The sequence below is a fragment of the Psittacula echo genome (genome assembly GCF_963264785.1).
Source record: "Psittacula echo genome assembly, chromosome: 2".
In the NCBI taxonomy this organism is placed as follows: domain Eukaryota; kingdom Metazoa; phylum Chordata; class Aves; order Psittaciformes; family Psittacidae; genus Psittacula; species Psittacula echo.
Window position 1 is genome coordinate 110943883 of NC_137737.1, and position 25631 is coordinate 110969513.

Genomic DNA, 25631 nt, shown 5'->3' on the forward strand with positions numbered 1-25631 from the left:
ATCTGTGGTATGTGAAATAACACAGCCCACGTCTTGCCTCCTGCTACAGGTAGGGTTCGGTAGAAGGGGGGAATGACTCATGGGGCTTGGGCATGGCCAACCTGCCACCTTGATCTTGGAAAGCTGGGGCTGACCACAGTGAGCGTGACTGTGGGAAGCCATGTGCAGTGAGTTACAGTCTTGATGCTTCAGGCATGAACTGCCACCTTGGTGCACATGGTTGAGGCAAGAGACCTGGGCACTGAGCTGTCCCTCTGGTTTAGCTTTGTTCAAGGCCAGGTTGGACAGGGCTTTGAGCAGCCTGGTCTAGTGGAAGGTGTCCCTGCCCATGGCAGGGGGTTGTTTTGAGCAGAAGGCTCTTTCTGGCTGCCAACAGGAACTTTAAGAGAAAAAAGTGACCACAGGACCACAACTGGGAGGACATAGTTCCACAAAGCAGCAACCAGGCACGATTCCCTTAGCTCCTTAACAGGAACCAGAAGAAGCATTATAAACAGATGTGTTCATGCCATTTCTGTGGGGAACAGGAACAGGCCAGTACTGCAATGGGGCTTCCTCAGTGGCTGGAGCTGCCTTTAAGCATCATACAACTTCTTTAAAATCCACCCTTAGGCCTTTGGTGCGCTCCTGGGGCATCTGTGCAGTGGCGAAGTGGTGCAATAATCAAAACTACCTGCGGAGCCATGGCTGGAGCCAAGTCCCCAGGGGAGGGTGAAAGCTGGGTGCTTTCTCAGCAAGGAACTCCCCACATGGTCACTGCTAATGAAGATACAAGTGAAGGTGTTTCATGAGTATGGACTGGCTCACACAGAAGGGTCTGGGACACATTAAAAATCAGATCCTCTGTTGCTGGCCTAGTGCTTTTCTGGCTGTGGCCAACACTGAAATGCTCAACTGCAGCCTCCCACTAGCCTACAGCCGCTGCATTCCTATGGGTAAGAAACAGCAGTTACTCTAAGTAAGCATAGCCCAAGTTCACAGCCACCAAACTAAACTACTTAGCAAAGAATTACAGAATCAACTAGGCTGGAAAAGACCTTCAAGCCCAACCACTACACCCCAGGACTGCCAGGTCCACCACTAAACCATGTTACTGAAGGAGTCATCTTCCTTCCAGGGACGGTGATCCCTGGGCAGCCTGTTCTAATACCGAATCACCCTTTTGCTGAAGAAATTTTAATTCCTATCCAGTCTAAACCTCCCCGGCACAGCTTGAGGCCATTACCTCTTGGCCTGTTACGTGGGAAAAGAGACCAGCCACCTCCTCACTGTGTCCTCATTTCAGGTAGTTGTAGAGAGCAGTAAGAGCCAAAGGACAGGAGATAATCCCTACAGCTTAAACACCAGCAGCTTTATCACAAGGCTACTTCCAGACATTCATCAGTGGTGGCCCAGGGAGTGAAAACAAACACATACTAACTACATCACTAAGACATGAACTTTTTTTAATGGAGGACACGTCCTTGATCACAATTTATTCTGAAGTCATGAGGTGCCAGCAACAGAACAGACTGAATCAGCACGTCAGGCTGGACAATACTTGATTGGAGCCATGGTTGTTGGCTATGGGCAGCAGCACTGAGTTACACAACAAGGCAACAGTTGCTCTTCTACCTTCCTAACAAACGTGCCAGGTAAGGCAGAGGATGGACAACTACTGAACTGTGGTAGAAACCATGCAAGAGTAACAAATGCAAGAGTAGGTGTGTAATAAATACTTGACATCAGAGAGGAAGGAGCAGGGGAGAAGAAGAGGCTCATTTAAAAAATTTCTCTTCTGCAAGATGTTAAAGCTACTTTAAAAATTGTCACCACCCCAGGGGCAAGCCCAGTCCAGTCCAGCAGCGGCAAATTGGTACTTGGAGCAGTTTTGAACCCATACCCTTCTTCATGTGAGAAGGTTTGCACAAATTACTTATCCACTTGCTAAAAGCTCTGGGGTTAAAGAAGTGATCAGTTATCAACATTTATTTCACACCTAGGCAGAATGGCTAAAACTGAAGACTACTGGTCAGCTTCATCTTCAACTACTTCGATTCTGCGAGGCCCGTAGAGTAGAACATAAGCTATATGCCAGTCTCCACCCCCGGATAACCTCAAAATATCTTCAGGTGTAACAATGCTGACTTTGTCATCATCAAATTTAATCCATTCATCTGCAAGAAAAGCGAGAGGATTATTTGTAATGTAGATACATCAAATCTAAGCACACTTAATGTTAAGTCTGAAGGGCAGTTAAGAGAGCTGTGAGTTGTCAAGGTGTTTTACCTTGTTTCCTTTTAACCCAAGACACGTAATGTCCAGAGGAACTTGATCTGCCTTGATGTGTTAGCACTGCCTGCAGGTCGTAATAGCCACAGTTATTAGAACCGATATCTGAAGGAAAAGGAGGAAAAACAAGTTACGTGAGTCTTACATGAACTGTTTTAACAGTATTTAGACTAAAGACATGTGAGCCAAACTACAGCACTGCAGTTGTGTAAAACCCCACTTACAGCATGGTTCTCAATCACTGTGAACTAAACCCAGCAGCTTTCAGCCAGGACAGCCTCTCAGGAAACTGAGACATAAATACAGATCCTGGATGGAACACAGATGCAGTAAGCTTAAAGCATTAAACCCACCAGTAAACTTTCTGGACATATACTTCCTTCAAACACCAACCACTGACAAGAAAGCACCCAAAACTGCACGTGCCAGGCTGGATGGGGCTTTGAGCAACCTGGTCTAGTGTATGATGTCCCTGCTGCCCATGGCAGGGGGCTGGAACTGGATAATCTTTAAGTTTCGTCCCAACCAAAACCATTCTATTATTCTACGCTATAATTCTAAGACATGCAAATGTCTTTTGATGTGCATGTCTTCTATGTATCATCAATGTATGATATGTCTTTGACCATCTCAAGAGCTTTTTGGCTTGCCTCATCTTTCCATTCCTTACATTTCTGTCAGTTTCTGAAGATTAATTTTCAAAAGTGTTAAAAATAACGAGGGTTCTAAAAATATTCCTACCATTGGGTCCACTTACACGTAAGTAAACAGAAAGTTACTTTAAAACAGATTTATTTCCCTGTACTCACCATCGGGAAAAGAAAATGGTTCATATTTAACTTCTTTCTGTGCACCTTCGCTTTTACTAGACTGAAGAACAGAATATACTGAATTAACGTGGAACAGTTGTGAAAAAGTCTATCAAAGTGCAATTCTATCAAATCCCAACTCCCCATTCATTTAAAGATGTTTTTAAGCCTAAACATTTTCTGTTCAACTTGAAACCAAGTTCCATTACCATATTTCTGAGTGCACATGCAAAAGCCTCAACTAAACCAGACCACTCTTTACTGCAAATATAACACCACTTTAGCATATTTTGCCTAGACTGTTTACCCACCAGACTGACAGGTTTGTTTATGAAAAATTCCACAATTGAAGACTGTATTCCTTGTTAGGGACTTGCTAGCAGCACAAATGGCAACAAGAAAACACTAGAAACAGCCTCTAAATAGCACTCTTTCCTTGCTCCTAACTGCGTAGAGATACAAGCCTTATTCAAATGTTTAAATGAAACTGGCAAGAGTTAAGCCAGGAAAAGACTGGCAAACTTAAAAACAATGGCTAAAACACTACAGTTTTAGCTTGTTTACTTTTTTCCTTCATTAAAGGAAACGGTTTCTTTAAATAAAGGGAAGCCAGTTTTAGAATATGTAGACAGGATAGAAAATGAAACCATTTACCATGGTTTTAGAATGCAGACTATAAGCTCATATATTCTAAACTTATGTAAGTATGTATATTCTGAATTTTATCAGTCAGACACATCGTAGAACCTTGTACAACCCTTTCCACTTGGTGAGCAGGAAAAAGCTACCTGTCACTGAAGAAGTGACCTGCCAGCAAGCAGTTGTGTTTGAAGAGAACTATTCTGTGTAATTCACAAAAAACCTTTAGTCATAACATTGGTAAGCAGAAGCACTATATTTTTGTAAGTTTTGAAATAAAAATGGAAGCAATACAATTTTCTACAGCATTTAATATTCCTGGTGAAGCAGTCATACCAAAGCTGATATGGTATTTTCATGAAAATACACAAAAAGATCTGAAGCTCAATACCAAAGAGTTCAAATACTACATTTAAGGAAGTCAAGTTTCCTCTAGTCCTTATGAGTGCCCCAATTCCAGCTGTATGACTTCTTTAATCAAAATGTCAGGAGACTTACATTCTTTGGCTGTTGATTAACTTTTTTGTCTTCTAGATCTTTGAATTTTGATCGATAAGAAACCATTTTTTCCTGAAGGTCTGGTGTACACAGCTCATACACATCCAACATAAGAGGAAATTTAACATCCTAGGAAGTAAAAAGCAGAAAGATTATTAACATTACTTGGTACTCCATGTTAAAGCCTTCTCCTAAGGGAAGACAACACTAAGTCCAATTAGATGCAACTCTCATCACATTTATGACAACTTGATCTACTGAAATGTTGCTGACAGGACTTATGTAAAGGGCTACAATACTTTCACAGAAGAATGTCTAATTCAGTATAAACAAACCATCATAAATTACCACAATCAGAATATTTAGATTCTTTATTATTAGCTGTCATACTTTATACTACAGAAATACCTATGCAGCCCTAGGGCAAAAAATATGCATGTAGAATGTCTGTACACTGGCAAAAATGTTAATTTATGTTATCCAAACAATCTTCTAGAATAGTTAACATGTGCCTTCAATCTTTATTCCCTTGTTTCTCTTGTGAAGAGCAGGCATCATCTATCATGATATCTTGGGGCAGCCTAGGAAGTCTATCAGCCAAGTCCAACAGAAAGCAATACTGGAACATATAGCTGTTGGCACCTGGTTCTTGCATTTGTCAATCAGAAAGCCCATTAAAATAACTAGTACAGGAAGTGTTTGTTAGCCAAAGCATTTCTCATCAACTGTAGAAACACTGTATAGTGACAAAGGTATGTCCCTCTCCTTAACTAAACATTCTCCTCTGAGCCATTGGTGAGAAGAGATCAAAAAACATCCTAGCAGTATTGGAGCAAATTCATTTATATCCCTTACCTCCCGTTCCCCAGTCTATTTTGGTAGCATAGTTTGCCACACCACTGGGACCATCACAGCTGGGAACAAAGCTACTTTGTACTTCAGCAAAGAAACTGCACTGTTAATATTTTTAAAAGCACACAATTGAGTAAATAGCCTTCAAGTACTGATCTACCTACAATAAAAACGTCACTGAAAAGCATGAAGAGGAATTCAAGTTCAATATGCACAAAACTTACCTTGAGAACTTTGGCATTCACAGATTCTTTCTCTTTGTAAAAAAATCTAACCATTTGAATAGTCAGGTAGGCTGGCAAGCGACTGATTTTAGACTATAAGAAAAAAAAGAAAAAGCTATTACTTTAGACATTGACAGATCTTTTAAACACTGCAAATCCTGAATTACAGGCTATCCTGTACAAACACACACATAGGAATATAGCAAGGCCTCCTAATTTAAAATAAAACTTTGTGTAGTAGTGTACTCAAAGAACTAATTTCCAGATTTAAATTTTTTGGTAGTGGATATTCAGTTGTTTTATAAACATAAATCACACGCTGTTACAGCAATAACTTTGTGTTTTGGGACAGAAAATTGACAACAGTTGAAAGAATGATGAAGAGAGCAACAAAAGTACCACTCACAGATTTGATATAGAGTGCATTTCTCTGCAGCGTTGGAGACAGTTTGGTGATTTCCTCTTGAAGGCGCTGTTAAAAGAAAGGTAATACTTTCTTTTTTATTTTTTATTACTCCTTGTTCATCACAGAACACAGCTTGAAGCAAAGCACAGCACGGACAAACAAGCAATAAGCTAAATCAGGTTCTGCCCATCTCCTCCGTTCCTATCAGCCATTACAGCAGGCAGAATTTTGAAACTCCTTGGCAGAAAGAGCAAGCCCATTCATTTGTTCAGCTCCAGGCTCATTCCTGTGCCCTGACAACACAAAGTTTTTCTCTGCCAAAAATTAAATTCTGCAGGAGTAGAACTTGCGAGTGGATTTGGTTAGGAATTGTATCTGGATTTGGTTATGAATGTGTCATGTCATGCTTGGAACACAACTAAAGCAAATCTGAGGTTTCTTCTCAGGGGAATATTTGCATGTTTCCCAAACCTCAGTCTCAAGCAGACAGAGCTACAGAGGAGACAGGTGGTGATACCGTGTTTCCAGGAACCTTTCCTAATTTAGGGCAAGACTGGCCTGGTTGGTAGTATTGTTTCTATAGGAACACAACATAAGGATTCTAGACCTTTTTTGGCCTGAAAGTGAGGTTTCTTTTATTCTTATAAAATAATCTATGTGATCATTATTTTATTTGTCAATATTAACTAGTTTATCCTACTTTTCCTTCTAGAGTCTGTAAAAAAAATAAAAAGCAGACACAAAGATTACCTGAGAAGCATGCAACTTGGTTTAGTCACTGCTTCCATCCCTGCTCTTATAAAAATACTCTGCAAGGGCAGTTACTATAGAGGTTTAGTAGCAGGCTTCTCTCCTGGCTCCTTCAGGTTCCCCAAAAACCCCTAAAAACTTAGAAATATACATCTAAAAAGCACAGACTACTTGAAGAACTTGTACTTATGTAAACAGTTTAGAGATGATGCTGTGTCATGGAAAATAACGCTCCCTTCAAAATCTGCAAAATTAAAGTTTAATTGTTCCATCACCTGGTTGCTTTTTCTTTTCTTAGCAACCAAAATGCCACCCTGTTTTAAAATTGACTTCTGGGGAACTGTTTATAGCATGCTTAAATCATGATCAGAGGGCTGGAGCACCTCTCCTGTGAAGACAAGCTGAGAGAGTTGAGGTTGTTCTGCCTGGAAAAGAGAAGGCTCCGGTGAGACTTCAAAGCAGCTTCCAGTGCCTAAAGGGGGCCTACAAGAAATGTGGAGAGGGACTTTTTACAAGGGCCTGTAGTGACAGGACAAGGGGGAATGGCTTTAACCTGACAAAGGAGAGATTTAGATTAAATATAAGGACGAAATTCTTCACTGTGAGGGTGGTGAAACACTGGAACAGGTTGCCCAGAGAAGTGGTAAATGCTCCACCCCTGGCAGTGTTTGAGACCACTTGAGTCTAGTGGGTGTCCCTGCCCATGGCAGGCGGCTGGAACTAAACAACCCTTAAAAGTGCCTTCCAGCCCAAACCATTCTGTGATACTTCTCAGCCTGGAGTGAAACCCAGCTGAACAAATAAATTGGCTGGCACTTGGTGACCTGCGTGCGGAGGACAAAGTCAGGGTCAAGAAAATACTCTGCTAAAGTCTGCTTTTACACTAACATACAATTTGTTTTCACTGCCACCATCCCATTGAACACCAAAAAAACAAGCTGTGGAATTTTGTAAAGCTTGGACAGCAGATGTCAATTCCAAGTCACAGATTAAAAACACAGGTAATTTAGAATTCCAATTAAATAAAGGTTATATAAATAACTTACCAATTTTAGTCCTGTAAACAGATATTTGACTTCTTGATTAATAAAGCAGCTGAGCTGCAGCAGATTCTCCTTTCCTTTAGTTACTTCCTCTTCTTCAGCTTCTGTACATTTCATACTTCATAAAATTAAGGAAAACCATGGTGCATCAAGAGCTGAACTACTGCTCTAGTGAAAACAATATGTTGAACAGCACGGTAATTTAAACTAATCCCCTGCTTGTGCATCAATAGTACTTTTACTTCTTATAGGATAAAAAAAATCCAGATTCGAAACAGCCCTTCATGATAACTAATCTGCTCCTTCATGTGTAATGACCAGTGGTAGTTGGTACCAAGCTGTGAAATACAGTACTCATCTAACAAGATGCTTCCTTATTTCAGACAAGCAAAACGGACAGTATAATCCTTTCTAAAAGGTGGCGGTCAGTTTCATGACAACCAGGACTGTGGGGTGGAGAAGTGGGAAAAGAGTAGAACTTGGCAAGAGATGTGTGCTCCATGTGGTCATATACTTTTTGTCCTTGCTATAAAAAAGCTACTAGGAAGTTGTCAACCACAATAGTTCCTTATACATCTAACAGTGTGCATCAAATTTATTTCTTAATAAATCAGTCAAGCTATCTTTTGTACATGTGCAGTATGCCAAGTGTATCAGCAACACTCCCTTACAAGCCACAAAAAGGCTATTTAGGATGATAATTACTTTTATTTGGATAAAACATGTCAGTATCCTTGAACTGGCAACCTTCTCCGGGGAGGAAATCTGGTATTTATTTCAGTGGGTTTCTTCTGTAACTTTTCATTACCGTTCCTCTCCCCACATCATCCTCTCTCGCTCAAGGTATATCCAATCTTGGTTTTAACTTCTGTGCACGCCTCTAATACATCACTCCCTCTCTTCCCCAACACACACCTTGGTTTTCTGTACTATTCTGAACAATGCTTTCAGGCTCCCCACACTCTACTGCTAAAGTGTGAAATTATTATCATTCTATTGCTTGCCTTAGTCTTTAGGATACGCTGTTTCAAATTCAATGCTGAAGAACTGATCAATTAAACTCTTCTTTTTAGAAGATGCTGCTGTAGCTCCGGAGTCTGTCTGCAAAACAAATTCTCTTATGATTTAACTTTAAGTATCATGTAAAGACAGTATTCTTCACAGACAAAATATCTCATTTATTTAAATTCTTTAAAGCCTATTCCTTCACCTTTCTTTAGGTGCATTTTCTCCTAGTCAGTCAATCTCCTGACACAGTATTAGAGTTCCAAACCAAAAGCATTTACTGCATGCTGTTAAAGCCACCTCAAAGCATATTAGCAAACAAGATTTGAATCAAAGTCATATTTCCCTGCTCCCCAATCTGTCTTAAATTTTAGAGTAGTCAATTAGACTTTTCCCACTGCCAAGACTCTCCAGAAAATAGCTTATAGAGAAGAAAGTTGGCATGGTAAAGCCTTGGGAAAAACTTTAATTTCTTATGAGGTTGCTTAGGTGAGTTGTCTGTCTGAAGCAGCATTCTTGTAGCCAACAATGCTGAAGCACTTCTTCCAGAAAAAAAACTTATGTGCCAAATTCACAGGTTACCAGGGCCAGCTGCTACGCACTCACAGTTACAACGGTGGTACTTTCCAGAGCTCAAAGGAGAAGTATTCCTATAGTACATTCCATAGCACAGCTGACATGACATAGGTAGCTTTATGCTGATGAGACACATCAGAAAGCAGTTTCACTTACTGGCCTATAGATACATGTTAAACCCCTCACAAAAACAGATAATCCTTAGTGAAAAAATATGCAAACCACAAGGATAATATTATAAATCCTGACTCCTTTTAGAGTAAGACTACAATTACCTCCATAACTGTATCACCTTCTATGCCTTCCAGCTTCTGCTGTAGTACCCTCATCATCTGCACCCAGCACTCATTGGCATCCTAGGAAAGGAACAGAACATTAAATGTGACTGGTAGACTTATGATTTAGTAATATTAAACCCATGAATCTTCACACTAAAACAAACAAAGAATTCCTTACATAAGAATTTCTCCCTATTCCACCACACATTTTCAGAGCTGGCGCTTAATATTACATTCAAATTTTCTACACAATATAAAGCAAACTCTTTACTGGGATAAATTACATTCACAGGAGAAGATTTCAAACATCCTTGCTCTCAACACACTAGAATTTTCAAACAATATGCTAATAACTGGTCTTTACCTGTTGAAGGTACTGGCCTTGATCGCCTTTCTCTGCAAACTGTGGGAAGGCCATGTGTAAAAACTGCAGGAGAATGATAGGTGGGATACTGGAGGAAGTTTTATCCATGGAATCAAACAAGTCTCTAAGAGCTTGAAGAAAAAGTGAATGCTTTGAGAAGTGGAAAAACAATTCAAACATGGCAGGAAGTTGAAAAAGAACAGTAAAACAGCAGCAACATTTAAAGACTTATCATTTAACAGTGTCCAGTTTGATCTTTCCAAATCAGGACCAAATTTTCCAGGTGTCTTAAGAGGTACACCCAAGACCTCATTTCTGAACATGACTTTGCAAGCACAAAGATAACAATTCTGAGAGTTTGGCACATAAGGCCCTATCTTTCCTGGCTGCTAACAGAAAAATAATACTTGAGCAGTTAAATTTTCATTTGAAATGCACCTGAGGAACAATGTTTTCACAAGAAGACGACACCTAGAGGAACCAGAAGACATTCACAATCTAGCCTCTAGAGCAACTTAAGCTTCACCAACTACTGGGGAAAAAAAATCCTTTATTTATTCCCAACTAAAATATCTAGAAAATACTCATGCTTAATTTAAGCCCCATGAAAACAAGTATGCGTATGCATACATGCAGACAGTTCATAACTATGTTCAATGCAACAGATGCTACTGACTGCATGACAATACACATGGCTTTCTTTTTTGTTCCAGACACAGTACTATAAAATGTCTTATCTACACAGGTTACAGCATCACTTGAGACACCTACTAATCCTCACAACAACCCTGTGAGGCTGGCAACAGTCTGCATGGTGACTAATTGACAAGTGGAGAGACTAATGAATGATACTCTTGAATAAATGAATATAGACAAGATTACAAGGAACCAAGGTCAATTGCTTCCTCACTTTAAGAAATATCTGCACTGACCTTGATTAAGAGCAACAACTGATATGACAGCAATTTAGAAAAAAAAAAATGCCATAAGTGTCATGCAGGAGTTCTTGACCAGCTCAGCACAAAAGAATTAACTATGAATTACTTCAACTATTAAGATTCCTAAAAAGCAGAGCTGTCACCTTAAAGAGAAAACAAGGGACATGAAGTAAAGGCAGTGAAAAGGGGAGGGGCAAGTGTGGTTTGTATAGAGTAACCATTGAACTTACCACCCCAAAACTTGATCAGCAGGCATACCCACATACTGGACCTTTCCTTCCTTATATTGTTTTGTTTTTCCTTAAATGGACTGGTAGAAATCCCAGTGTCCTGGCCCAGCATCTTAGTGGGGCAATGAAATAGAGTAAAAAAGAAAAAGTGGACAAGTAGTACCCTTGTTCAAATGTAAGGGGTCTAACTAGAATTCTAGTTAGAACTTGGAGATACGGGGCCATCGTGAGCTCCCACATTGTGAGCACCCAGATCACCACAATATAGAGTAACTTTCCTTTTGAAGACACTACTTTCTATTTCAGTTATGAAATTTGGATCTTTTGGGTAATGACTAATACCACTGAGAGACCCCCAGCTACCACCTTAACAATACTGCTCAGCCAATAGATCTTATTAAAAAATACGAATGAACTATATGTTCTGGGAGTATGGTGTTAGCCTATGTCTTGGGTTCAGCAGTAGCAGTCATTTTCCCAGAGGCTGGTGTGATACTGCCGCCGGAAATTAAGTGAAATGAAGAATTGTGCACTAGACTATTTCTACACAAAGTGATCAAATCCACAGATGGATGAAGTATGCTTTAGAAAGTTCCAATTACTTTATGCCGACACACAAAACACTTAAGAGACAGGAATGATTTCTGTCTAAGCCTAGATGATACTTGTATATATTTCCCCTAGTATGCAGCTAGGTAATTATATGCAGAGATGTATGCTTTGCAGCCACAGTGAGAATAACCTTTAAAGATATTAACAACAGAGCAAAAGGAATCCTCCAGTGTCAGCAAATCTGACATTGCTAAGGCATATGCACTAAAAAAAAACACGCAGAGCTCTAACTGCAATTTTCATCTGCAGTTTGCAGGAAATTGCACACTAGCCTAAACCCTTGTGTTCTACTCTAAACACCAACCTGCAGTAATGTACTGAGCAGACGCCATTTCTCCTGAAGCTCTTAAGGCACCACCATACCTGAAAGAGAAGAAAACCAATTTGTATGCAATTAAACACAATCAAGAAGAGCAGAGAGGTTTTCAAATTATAAAGCAGGCAGCAGCTACATTTATTTAAATGTATCAAAAGAAAGGCCAGGTTGGATGGGGCTTTGAGCAACCTGGTCTAGTGGAAGGTGTTCCTACCCATGGCAGGGTGGTTGAAACTGCATGACCTTTAAGGTCTCTTCTAACCCAAACCATTCTGTGATTCTATAAATCACCAAACCAGAAATAACTGAAAATCAGATTTCCTCATGCTCACCTCAAAGTCTCAGCTATTCTGCAAGCAATGCATGAAAGCAAAGGAAAACTGGCATCCTTAAAAAATAAATAAATGCAGATCGAATGCATTTACCTCAAAAACTCCATCTTTAAAGAAACTGCGAAAAAGTCTGAATAGAAGCTACCCCTTTTCTGAAACATTTGCACAGCTTCTTCAGATGCATGGAAAAAACACCTTCAAGGATGTGAGTACTTTCACTTCTCTCTCACTGCAATATACCCTTCCATGCTGTCATCAGGCAGGGAAGACCAAATAAAGTCTTAAGTCTCCAGGGGAAAACACAGCAGCTATCTGTGAATCTGACTTCCCAGAGACAGTAAGGCCACATCTTGTATTGCAGTCTGCCAGTCTTATAGCATACATTTTGATATCTGGTATGTTAAATTTGTCAAACACTTTGATTCAGTGCAGTAACTCAGTCCTTGACATGGAAATAAAACAGACTTACCTAAAATGACAATACTGAAAAACAAGAAAAAGCTTTAAAACAGTGTTTCTGTAGTTCACAAATAGTTCTAAGTGATAAATAATTAAGATTCACCTGCTAACAGAATTAAGGGAAATATGTAAGTACTTAAGTAACTAGTGTTTACAGTAACCTAGACTATTCAGTTGGGTACCAAGGTGTCGAGAAAGCAGTATGTTTTAAAGGAGTTAACCTTAAGATGGCAATGCTCTACCTAATCCTCACATTTCTTAAATACTGATAATATTATATATTATATATAATATATATGTTATATATATAATATATAATAATAATACATACTAATAATTAAACAAATCAGGTTAAGTTATTCTACATTCAGAATGAATGAAACAGATTCCATAAGGGCATGTCTTCTGTTCCCTACATATCCACATGACAGTAACTCCATCTTAGCCTAGTTTGCTGCCACAGTAACCTCCATGGTCCTCTCTCAGAGCTTTCTGCTGTACCTCCCAGTACCAAACATCAATAATGGCACAATTTCATCGCACAATGTGTTTTCAGCTCTAAAGCCACCAAAAAGAATATTTCTCAAAGGAACAGGACTCCTGTACAATCTTTTATACGGAACCAGCCACACAAACTAACATCAGAAAACAGGGTTCAGTAGCTTGTCTAAGCAGTTTAAACAAGTCTTGATATGAGCTATTTTTTAACTAGGCAAAATACATTCTATCCACTAAAAGCCAGTTCCAACAAATACATATTCTTAAATTCTTTAAAAAGTACAGACTAACACAGCCATAGGATACAAGTTCAATCTATCACAATGTTAACCTTGAACTGCTTTAAAGAATAACAGCTTGCTATGAAAATGCGTATCAGTATTAAAACAACTGTTCCACAAAATATCTATTTCATAAGCTAAAGAAAACATTTCAGTCATGGTATTTTTATGCTGAATCCTACCTTTTAAGGGCCTCTTTCACTTCTGGCACTGAGCGGATACATTGAACCGTAGCATTCATGTAGCAAGTGTTGCCAAGGTTTGTCAATCCACATGGTAATTCCATCTACCAAAAAATTTACAATGGTGCTTGAGGGTCACAGAGAGATGTGCAACCATTTTTGCACAAACACTATAAATTGACATCAACTTCTATGAAAAGAGATGATCAGAGATGCGTAAAACCTGGAATATTCCATCAAACCTTATGAAGCTTTCCAGATCCATTTTCTGATTATATTAATCATTTCACCATTCAGTGCTTTTAGAGGACATTCAGGAATGCTATAGGGTTTTTTTTTCTGTGCATGTTTAGTTAAATGAACACATTCTTCAAGCAGGCAGTCATTCAGAAAGTTCAATTATAATCACACTCAAGTTTTGACCTTAAAGTTCTATTGCCATGGAATTTCCACATGAATACACTTGTACAAAACACTGATGTCTTAATTAAAATCAGTTTTCAGTAAAACTTGGAATATGCTGAACTCCATAGTTACAAACAAAAGCATTATTTAAACTCCTTTCCAGAAGTTTGCAACAGATCATTAATTTGATCCTTTCAGGCAGCTTGTGAACTTCTAAAGTTTTGACAAATGTGAAGGCCAAGTAATAATTAAACTAACCAGCTTCAGAAACAACTATAAATCACAATATAATAGCTTTTTTAATTTTCTTTAATCCTGCATCTTTGAGTAGTTGTCAGGGAAAAGCATGTAGTTTAATGAAACTGAAGTTGTGCTGCATACCAATACCACTGAATTAGTTTAGGAAAAGAGAATTCATTTAGCTGTGTATTCAATTTTAATGAATACATGCAGTACAGACAATTCAATTTTGATTTATAACAAAATAAGAATCGGAGGAACGCAAGGTGACCAACTTTCTGAAAATGTTATCTGACACTGAACTATCTCCTTGTTTGCCTCAGTTATATCAGTCTGTGTATAGGGTCAGTCTCAAAAAATACATGAATATCCTTCCCCTGCTGGTGCCATGGAAAGCATTAAATACTTACAACACAAAACCAGCCCTAAACTACAGATTTGTTTTCATACAGATATGCACAAATGTATTCCCATTCTGCAGGTACAAGTGACAATACTTATGCAACCGTTAAGTATGACAGAGCTCCCAGTTCAAATGACTGATGAGAAAATTAAGCCTTTCAAATTGTAAAGAGGGAAACAACTCAAACAGAAGTTACTTCATTAAAAATAATAGATTAATTATGATCTTCCAGACTTTACCCCCACAAAGGAAAACATATAATCTATTCCACTGACATCAAACTTACTTTCAAAGGACAAACAGAACCCTGAACACACCCCATCTCAAACAAACATCCCTTCAAGGATACAAAGGAGACATCTAAGAGCCCTTAGTCAGGCAAAGTTCAGGACACCAATACAGAAAGAGCAATACAATTTTCTCTTTAAAAACATCACCAATGCTATTTTTAGAAAATTTACTAAGCTGCCTGCTTAAAGAAAAACCAGCACCGGTTATATGACTTGCAAGTTAAATTCCAGGTTTCTTACCAGTGCTATCAGTTGGGTCAGCAATGTAAATTTGTGTTTCTTTAAAAAGCTATAAATGCTAAACAGACATTACAGTTTCAAAATCCACTTTTAAACAACTTCTAGTATTTAGGAACTTGCCATTATTCCTCTTATTCTAAGGTTTACAAAGAGCCAAAGAGTGAAATACGCTTACAGCTGAAGCCAACTGCTCCTCTGTCATGTCTTCTACAAAGACAGGTCGAGCAACTGGCTCTTCCGGAAGCGCATCTGCAGAACCCATCATTAATAAGGTCATCCCCTTGAAACACAGTAAAAATAGCAATAAATAGTTAAGGGCAGTTATTTCTGGTTAAAAAGAAATAAATAAAAACATTAAGCTCTTGATAGATTTCAGCTATTTCCCCCAAAATAAACACAATCTTTCTCTTAGTTCACAGAACTGATCCTGTGCTGTTGTTTCTTAGGAGATACCTTAACTTTATCTAGAAAGTACTTCTCAAGAACAAATCCACAGCATCATCCATGCTAGACATTTCCACTAAGCCTGGTGAGCTTGACACCAGCTCAGCAAAGCAAGATTCCAATTTGGACTAAATTTAACATTCACTGAAGACCCCCCAGTGTGAAGCGTTCAGAAAAGCTCCCTTTCTGACAGACCACTAGGGATCAGGCATCTTCAACGCTGCAGTGCAAATACTCCTCTTTCCCTTGATTCTTAGCAAGTACCTCAGAACCCAGGATAACTGAGCAACTCAATTCTGATTTGAAAAAAGCTGCAAGGTTTGAGTTTCTCAAATTCAAAATACTCTAAACAACAAAAACATCCCTCATTTTTAGCCTGGAATCTGGGGAAACTCTTCAGACAGATGTGGGTAATAATGACCATAGCAGAGTTTGGAATTGTTTCCTTCAAAGGAAAAGTGGGAAACAGAAGTGCCATCCTTTGTCTGGCAAATTCCAAGATCATTAAACTAACTGAAAAGTGAACAATAACCAAAATGACCCCATCAGTTTAGGCACAAGGACTAACATTCAAGAAGTGGGGATAGGAAGCAACCAAGTTACCATGCTTGCTGGACTAGGTAAGGAAAACGAGTTTTACAGCATTCCACAGGAGTCCATCTACACGGTAAGTTCTATCAAACTGAGAGAAAATGGCTATCTAGGGCCGTGAAAAATATAATGCCAAGGAAAAGGAAGAACAACATAATGGAAAGAAACTTCTTTGACAATGTAAATAACCCTCTAGAACTTGTATATAACATTATTAAAATTAATAAAGGCAATTATTAGAGTAACAGTATGCATTAAAGGACAAAAATATTATGTACCAGGGATTTTACTGAATGACTTTGCTACAACAGCTGTAGCTATAAGGAGCTAATAGATGCTCGCAAACTAATTACAAAGGTAAGAGTGGCACTATCTAATTCAATCTGCTCAGTGAAGAACTGGAGTAAAACCTGTACCAAACAGATGTTACAAGGTATCTACAGAAATGAAACTGCAAAAAAACCCCAAGCAAAACATCTCCGGGATTCACTGTTACAATATTATATTGCTAAGAAACACAAATACATACACTTTTTTCTTTTTCAACCAGTCAAATAAATAACCATTACTAACAGCTTTGTTTTTAAACAGCAGCAATTTAGCACATGACAAATTTCAGCAGGTAGATAGGAAATAAATAGGCTGAGCTTTAATTTCAGTGTTTGTAATGCCATGACTTTCTATGCTGGTGACCTACAAGCACAATGGACTACAGGCAGTGGCCAGGTTCACAACCTCTCTCTAAATAACACCACTTATTATTATGGTCACAGACAAGACAGAAGGACCACTGGTCTGACCCAGAACATTTCTTGTAAGAAATCTATGCTTCAAAGGACTTCAGAAAGCTGACATAATTTCCCTACAGAAGCCAAAAGGTTTTTCACCAATCACTGGTGAGAACTACATAAGAATGCTTAGGTATGACATCCATAAAACTATTTTTCATCAAGGTCTGATTTTCAGGAAAGAGCTACCGACTGAAATAGAAACACCAGAACTTTTACATTTTTCTTTAGATGTGAAAATAAAAAATAAACGAGTAAAATTTAGTTATTCCCCAGAACTTACATTCTTTATTTTTAGGTTCCCCCAGTCATCATCCTGTTTTTGAAATAAAAGATAGGTTAATTATCTTGCAGCAAAAGACAAGCAAGTATCTTCATAAATATTAATCATGTATTTCCAAATACACAACTGTGTTTCATCGAAGGTTTCACAATATTAACCATTTACATCAAGCCTTGTCTGACTAAAATAGAAAGCAGCCAAGTCATCTTCCCAATAAAGTTTTCATTTGTTGTTCAACACTGCTTAGATGGAAGCAACTTTATGTAGGAAATCTGCCTATACTGCATTATACCAGTAAGTCTCTGGCAAAGAAGTCCTAGAGAAACTTTTCTTGAGATAAAAAGCAAAAAGTTGCGTTCAGATGCTGAATGTTTAAAGGAACATAATAGAACAAACAAACAAAACAAACCACAAAGCAGAGTAGATTTTGGTATAAAAGAGTGGAGAAGTGTTTTAAAACAGCAGTGAACCTCTCAACCATTCAGCAACACTTTTTCAGGATTTTCTAGTAGTAGGCAATGAATCATACAGAATTATTTCTGAAAAGTGTAGTCAGTTTAATACATGCAATGAAAGATCTTCTGAAGAACACTTAAAAATATGGTCATTGATCATAACATTATAACATTAAATAAAGTTAGAAATAATATTAAAACCAAACATGGATTTCTACCTTCAGAGTTCCTCCTTTAACCATAACCTTCTGTCTAGCTGGCTGAACTCCAGTCAGTGCAAACAACTGGGCTTTGAAGACCATTGGAGGTTCATCAGTGTTAAGCTCCACACCATCGAATTTCTCTTTTCCCCATTTCACATTAACTGCAAACAAAATGTTTTGAAACTAGATTATTTCCTAATATACAAAAATGTTATTACCAAGATCAATCCAGTATTTCGAATTCCAGTGTTTATACCATCTCAGAACATTCAGCTTTCAACTCTAAAACTTGTCAACCAAGCTAAGGGACACACTGACTATATGGCAGCTCAGTCATCAGAACATATTACTTCCAACATGTCTAAAAATGTCCTACAAAACAATTGTATGCAATATATAACTGAGAAACTTTCCAAGCAATAAATGTGTATAACAGCCTCAAAAAACCTTTAGGCAAGTCTTCTGGAAAGCAGTTTGAAAGTAACTCCCCCAATCTCTTGGTACTCTTTATTGTAAACAACTGAACTTTCTGAAGGAAGTTCAGATGTGCGATTCCAGTTCAGTTTTCCATAGCATTTCCGTTCCCCTTCAATGGAAAACAATACCATGTTCCTTAAAAGCAAAGCTACTGTTTGACAGACGTAGCTTTGGCTACCAGTATCGTTCATGTGGAGCTATATGAAGAGGCAATTGTGCATCAAGACAAGACCTATGCAATAGCACACCAATGGACAGTTCACCTCAGAGTGCCATCTATGATGCCACTGCTGCATCCTCCTCAGTTTTGACAGTGTTCACATAACCAGGTGCAGATCCAGAGGCCCTGATCACAGTAAAGGTGGAATTAAGTAGTGAAGTGAAATTCGGTCTGAAAACTGCAATTCTTGACACTGGAAATGGTATCATCAACAGGAATATTAGGCAGAACAACACAGGGGCACGTTAACTTCCCTTTAGTAAAGCTTGTACTAATCAAGATAAGGCAAAAATGCTGGAACAAACTGTGCTTCCAAAGAATGGCTACATGCCTTTGATCACTTCCAATCACTATCACAGGTACATAAGGCTACTTCAGCAAGCTTCAGTTTTGCTGAAAACTTTCAATATATAGCACACAGTAGTATCTGTGCACAGTAAGGGGCTGAAATACCGTACTTTAAGAGAGTCTTAGCCTTCCTTCTACCTGTGCTTCGGTTCTACACCAATATATTCAGCAACTCTAGGGGTTTTTTTTCCAGCAAAAACCTCTTAAAAGTTGTGATTTTAAAAAGCCTTCCAAGGAGGTTCAGATTTCAGATGCGTGCAGTGCTTGTAATGGGTTATACGACAGAATAACCACGATTTAGTCTAAATTAGACTACAAAGCATATCAAACAACTGGCTTTTCAGTATTTCTAGCAGAAAGTACCTTCTGATTTGCCCAACCTCTTTTTTTAAACAGATCTATTAACAGCTGGACTTGATCTTAAAGGTCTTTTCAAACCTAGTTGATTCTATGATTTTGTATACCATATTTAATAGCAAGCACAAGTATTTTCAGGAAGACAACCCACTCAGTCACTGAGTAAGTCAGATGCACAGCTTTTTGAATTTTGCATTTCTGAAAAGTCATGCATCCAGCACCTAATATGCAGAAGAGTTAGCAATTATTACTACAGACTTGTAGTGTCACTGGTTTTGACAACTTCGCACTCAAGAGGAGGAAACTTCAGAAGATTAGCATCTTCAGAGATCACAAAGAAAGAAAATTGTTAATCTGAAAACAATAGAGACTAAAAAAAGGGAAGAACATATCTGCCCTGTGAACAGAAAACACAGATTGTACAGATGAGCTAGAGTTCAGGAAAAGTCCTGTTATACTGACATGAGGATTCCAGTTTGCCAACCACAATTAAAACAATGGAGAAAACAGGGATGTGACTGTGGACTGAGGCCTTCTACAACCTGTTCCTCATATACTGAAAAGCCCCAGGAGGCCAGACCTGATAAGCATAAATAAAGCAGTAACTGGTCCTAGAAGTGTCACTGGAGGTTTTACTCTCGCAGTCCTCACTAGAAACTTTCCTTCATGACAAGGAGGCAAGTGAGATCCTCTGATTTTAACTAGGAAATAATGGTTTTAAAAGAAAAGAGGCTGATGCACCTGTATACACTTAGAAGCGTATATGCAGAATTGCGTCTCACTTGACAGACAGCACCACTTCACTTGGTGCAAAACAAAACCAATCCAAGATGCACGATCGCAGAAGATTCGCATTTGACACCCTTTCGCACCGCCGAGCCTCACCGAACCGACCCTCCCGGACATCAACAGCGCTCTGTCCTCGCCCCAGCCGGGCACAGCCGAACCGATACTTCCTCCATAACGGGCCGGGCCAGGCCGCATGTCCCGGGGAACTCGTGGCGCCGAGCCTTCGGACACGTGCGAGTACCGGCGGCCGGACAGCCGTGCCGCCGGAGGAACCTCCCCACATGAGGCACCGCCCGCCTTCCCCCGCGCGGCGGCAGCGGCGGGAAGGGCCCGGCCGGAGACTGCGGAGCCAGAGAGGAGAGCTTGTCGCTGAGGTAACAACCCCGCCGCCGCGGGCGCTGCCCTCTCGTCCTGCCCCACGCTGCGGACAGCCCCACACCTAGCTGGGCCGGGCCGGCGCCAAGGCCAGCTAGCTCACCTGAGAAGAGCGGCATGGCGGAGAGGGCGGGCGGCACGCCGTGTCCTGGGAGGGCGCGGTTGGCGGCAGGGAAGCGAAAGGGCGGCAGGCAGCAGCGTTAGCGGCGAGCTGCGTTAGAGGGGAGATAAGCGGGGCGGCGATGGCGGCAGCAGGTCCGTCGCGTCCCTGCCTGCCTCCCTCGGGGTCTCATTCAAACCGGCCCCTCAGGATGACGCTGCAAGCGGGGCCACTCTCCGGAAGCAGGGCGGGCTGCGCGCGCAGCGCCGGAAGGGCGCGGTGCGGTGAGGCGAGGTGGGGCTGTTAACGGCTGTCTGGTCGCTGAGGCGGGCGTCGGTGCGTGGTAGTTATTGCTCTGCTTCCGGGCACGCTGCTCTTCACACCGCAGAGAAACTGCTCGAGCTGTCTGCGGACAGCGGGGGTTTATTGGGGAGAGCACCTCACTGAAAGGCGTGTCTCAGTGTGGGACTTCTCTCGTTAAAGACCTGTAGAACTGTATCTGTACCGAGTAGCTCGTTTGGTGCCGGGTGTGATTAAGCCACCTGCTCGCAAACCTGGTGTGGAGCCATCGCGTGCGGTCTCTGGGTTAGAGTCTGGGAAGAGCCCGGCCCCCTGACCGGGCGGAAAGCGGTATTGGTGCAACAGACGGGGAGCGGCGGTGTGAGGGCGAGGCGGCGGAGGGGTGAGGTGGGTTTGTAGGCGCGCTGGTTGTTTGCCCAGAGGGAGGGTGGAGGAATGGTCTGTTGCGGGTGAAACACGTTTGGGTTATAGGAAAATGTGGGGTGATATATAAACTTGGAAGAATTCTAGTAAGGGGAGAGGGGATGACTAATCTACCAGCAACTATTTTAACAGATCAGGAGCCCTGAAGAGTGATGAAAATGGCCAGGACAATAAAAAGCAGTTATAAAGATGCTAAAAACAGTAGACATGGATACATGAGTCTCAAGTGCTTCTACTAGAAGTGTTGGTGTTAGGCTGCGATTTAAGCACTGCTTTAGCTTATTTAACGTGTGAAAAGGAAAAGAATTCAGGAAGAAATATCCTTTCCTCAAGACCCGTTCTAGTTACCACCTCTAGAAAGCAAACACTCTTACCTGCACCAGCTCTTCTGGCTACTGCAGCTGCAAGAGCTTCTCCCGCAGCTGCTGCTGCTGGTTGGCTCACTGCATTTGCATGCCTGTCCTTGCTTTTGCTATAGAAGTGGTACCCAAAACAAACAGGATCTTTGCTAGATCGACATGCAGTTTACCCAGTGTGATTTCCAATTCCAAGCAGTTGAAGGGTTTAGAAATTTTAGTCTTTTCAGTTTGTCATGGAGAAGAACAAAAGTTGATTTTATTGTCTAGTATAGGCTCCTAGATGGGAAAAGGAAGTTTTGGGAAACAAGGATTACATCTCACAGAGAAACTCTGATGGATGGTATGCTGAAATAAAGCTGATCTTGAATTAAGAAGTGTTTCCAGTTCTGAAGGCAATTAAAGTGGTGTTAAAGTTTATCAGCCAAGGGTGATGAATCTTCTGTTACCGTGACTTGCATAAAGGAGTCTTTTGGAAAGTTCCAGTACAGTTCCAGGGTAAGATCCTGCAGAGCATCTACTCAATTGAGAGCAGAGCCCAGCTCTCTGCCCGAGTCTTAAGTGCAGAATGTCTACTGTCTAGCCATTTGTTCTTCATACCAGCAGTGACCACTATAGGGGTCATTTATTCGTGACTGCTGAATGAAAATTGAAAGCTCTACAGGCTGAAACTGCACTGGAGACCTTTTCAGCTTTAGACCAACCCTTAAAGGATAAGGTCTTGGGCGATCGGAGACCGGCGTTTCCAGGGTTTGTGAAAGGCACTAGAGGGAGCTGTGCTGAAAGAGAAGCGTCGGGGTTTGTATCTGGAGGAAAACCCTTCCGGACCTCCACAATGTGAAGAACCACCACCTCCCTATTCTTCCTTCTGAGATCACTTAGGCCTCTTCCTGCTGTAACGACTTGGTGATTTTTGCCTTGAGGAAGGGATCAGTGGATTCCTGGAATCTTACACAAACTAACGTTGGGAGTATAGAGAGAAAGAGTGCAACCTGATACATAAATATCATAGAATCATAGAATAGTTAGGGCTGGAAAGGACCATAAGATCATCTAGTTCCAACCACCCTGCCATGGGCAGGGACACCTCACACTAAACCATGTCACCCAAGGCTCTGTCCAGCCTGGCCTTGAACACCGCCAAGGATGGAGCATTCACAACTTGGGCAACCCATTCCGGTGCCTCACCACCCTAACAGTAAAGAATTTCTTTCTTATATCCAGTCTAAAAATATGATGTACAGATTACCTTGACAGCAGTAGAATTGTGAGGAAGCCTTGAACATTGTGTCTTTTTTGATTAGTGAAGACGAGCCCCAGGCTGGGTTGCAGGGCCTCTGCAGCAAAACTGCCCACTCTGGCTGGGTCTCTGGCCTTATGCAAGGGCATCTGAGCATGGCTGCTTCTCATCCCAAGCTGGCTGGAGGCAAACCAGCTTGGATCCAAAAACTGGGGCTGTGTCCATACCACAACACTGCATGCAGGCTTATAGTCCTGGCAGGATTTATTAATGCTGGAACTTGGGTCAGGGTGAGTCCAGAACTGTTTATAGAGGGCTTTTACTGTAGGAAGTCTCTCATGGCTCAGTTCTGGGGAGCACAAGTAGTAGGTGTACCCTCAGATGGTACAACAGGAGCTGCCATTCCGTGAAAGTGCAGGGAAGCAAGGCAGGCCTGTTGCAAAGCGTGCCCTAGGCACCTCTGTGATGCCTGTGACAGAGCAAAGGTGGTAGTCATCTTTTTAAATAATCAGAGTCTCAGGAACTAAAATACTCTATTTACATGTCTAGTTCCTTTAAAGGGGAAGCTGTGTCATCCAGTATACTGACACATAAATTTATTGACACACACGCATTTATTAAATGCATCTTATTTTCTACAGGAAACACAATGTTCTTGGGAACCTTTCTATGTAGCTTCAGGCTCTAAACCTTTTTATGTGTGTGTATTCACAACAGGTAGGATCAAGTCACATCATCAACTCCTGTCTTACAGATCATTGCCATGCATATTAAACTCTTTTAAGTGCTTTAGGTATTATTTTTCAGTATCTTATACACTATGGTGCTTTACACATTTAAAGAAAAGTTCTTTTTTATGGTAAGCATTCCACTACCCTGCACTGCAAACCTTCAGTGTTTCCAAATGAGCACTTGGCAAATGAGAAACAGAAACAAGATACTTCAACGCAACTCTGGTGTGCACGATCTTCCCAGCACCGCACAGGGCGAAGCAAGGCCTGAATGGAGATTACTACAGCTGCCCTGTGAGCCAGCTTTGGGCCTTTTTGAGCTATGGCACAGCATGCTGCTCCGAGCCTGGAAGCCACTGCTGTGTTTGATCCCTATCTTACAGCAAGTACAAACAGAAATACAGTGTCAATAAGGTGTGACTTCTAATAATAGATGGTACAGAAAATGTAATGGCAAGGTAAAGAAAAACAGCAGCTGTTTAAAGTCATATACAGTACAGTATCCCCCATTTTGGTGTTACTTGTCCAATTTCAGCAGGTTTCAAACTTTTGGGATTCTGGGTTACTATGAATGTACAGCTGGTGGAAAGTAAAATAGAATGGTTGGGGTTGAAAGGGACCTTAAAGATCATCTGGTGCCAACTCCCTTACTATGGACAGGGACACCTTCCATTAGACTGGGTTGCCCTGTCCAGCCTGGCCTTGAACACTTCCAGGGACGGGGCAGCCACAGCTTCTCAGGGGACACTGTTCCAAACCAATTCCCCCTTTGTGTTTCTTTATGTTTGTAACTAGTATATAAAGAATTTCCAGTACATTTCACCAGTTCAGAGGGAAGCTCAGCACCTATTGTCCCTCCCCTCACTGCATGAGTCCTGACTTGCTTCTGGGTGCAGCATTGGTGGCTGCTGCCGAATCCCACTTGCGGGAGAGGCTACATCCTTTTCTCATTACCCAGGCTGTTTTGCTACAGCTAACTACTCTTTATCTTTTCCTGTTTCCTTCAGCAGGAATAGGGAGGCTTGAAGAGGGAATGAAAGAGAGCAGATTTGGGCATTCTACCACCATTAACGAACTTTTAACCTAATACAGGAATCAAAAATGGAAAAAAGGTGGAGGCAAGTAACCAAAAAAATGATCACATAAGAATCTGGACTTCTGAATTTCTCAAACAGCTTCACCAGCATGACTGAAGCCAGGCTGATTTATACTTAGCTTTTCATAGCTGATACATTGACGTCTCTTGATGACCTTCTGGCACTGTATTAGGTGAGAGTAGGCAGAATGTTCCTGTGAGAGGAATTGTTACTGACAAGGGTAAAAGCTAAGCAAAATATGAAGGCAAGAGCCAGAAAAAGTGGAGCTGCAATGAACATAACAGCACATCGATGATTTTTTTCTGAATGGTAAAGCTGATGCTTGCTGAAAGTATAATAATTTTTTCCCCCTGAAATACATGTTTACACAGTTAAAAATCTAATTCTGGAAATCAGGTATTTCCCTGAAATATCTAATGCACAAATGCATTGCTTTTCCTAATAGGAGAAACCTTGGGCTGAACATGTTATCCAAAGTGTAGCTATTCCTGTAGATAGGCACCTTGCTTATAGTAAACAAGTGCCAACATCAGCCTACCCAAACACACAAACTGTAATTTGCATGTCTAGACTTTATTATTACAGCGTTTTGGTTGCAACTTATCCCAGACATGCAAGTCAGTGTAATTTTACACTTCATTATGTCTTTTTTTCCCAAGCAAAATCAGCATTTAAAAAGAATTGCAGAATTTCAGCAGCACTAAAAACCTATGGAAATGACAGTGTGTGCCGATCTGCACGGGAAACCCATTTTTTCCAAAATCCTTCTCTCTTCCCACTAGTCATAATCCATTCATAAGTTTTTGTGCTATTTTTGAGATTTATAAAATAGAGAACTATAAGATAGGCCTTCTTTTTTTTGCTTAAGAAATTATTCAAGCAAGAGTGTGTGAGCCTGTAGAGGTAGCCAGTT

General features: G+C 40.6%; 1 protein-coding gene across 2 annotated transcripts; it reads right to left on the bottom strand.

Moving 5' to 3' along the window:
* Nucleotides 1-995: 995 nt before the first annotated feature.
* USP14 (ubiquitin specific peptidase 14) lies at nucleotides 996-21230 on the bottom strand. 2 transcript variants are annotated; one of them, XM_080611110.1, is made up of 16 exons: nucleotides 20575-21230; nucleotides 17921-18066; nucleotides 17248-17280; nucleotides 15317-15421; nucleotides 13564-13667; nucleotides 11800-11858; nucleotides 9716-9846; nucleotides 9349-9429; nucleotides 8514-8593; nucleotides 7496-7610; nucleotides 5700-5765; nucleotides 5294-5386; nucleotides 4218-4346; nucleotides 3081-3141; nucleotides 2269-2376; nucleotides 996-2156 (listed from the first exon to the last, which is right to left on the bottom strand). In XM_080611110.1, exons 1-16 carry the CDS (start codon nucleotides 20588-20590, stop codon nucleotides 2005-2007), a joined length of 1479 nt encoding a protein of 492 aa, XP_080467236.1. In that variant the 5' UTR covers nucleotides 20591-21230; the 3' UTR covers nucleotides 996-2004. The 2 variants fall into 2 exon arrangements, 1 of the variants encoding a protein (XP_080467236.1); XR_013956283.1 differs by lacking the exon at nucleotides 3081-3141 and having other exon boundaries at nucleotides 2022-2156.
* Nucleotides 21231-25631: the final 4401 nt, after the last annotated feature.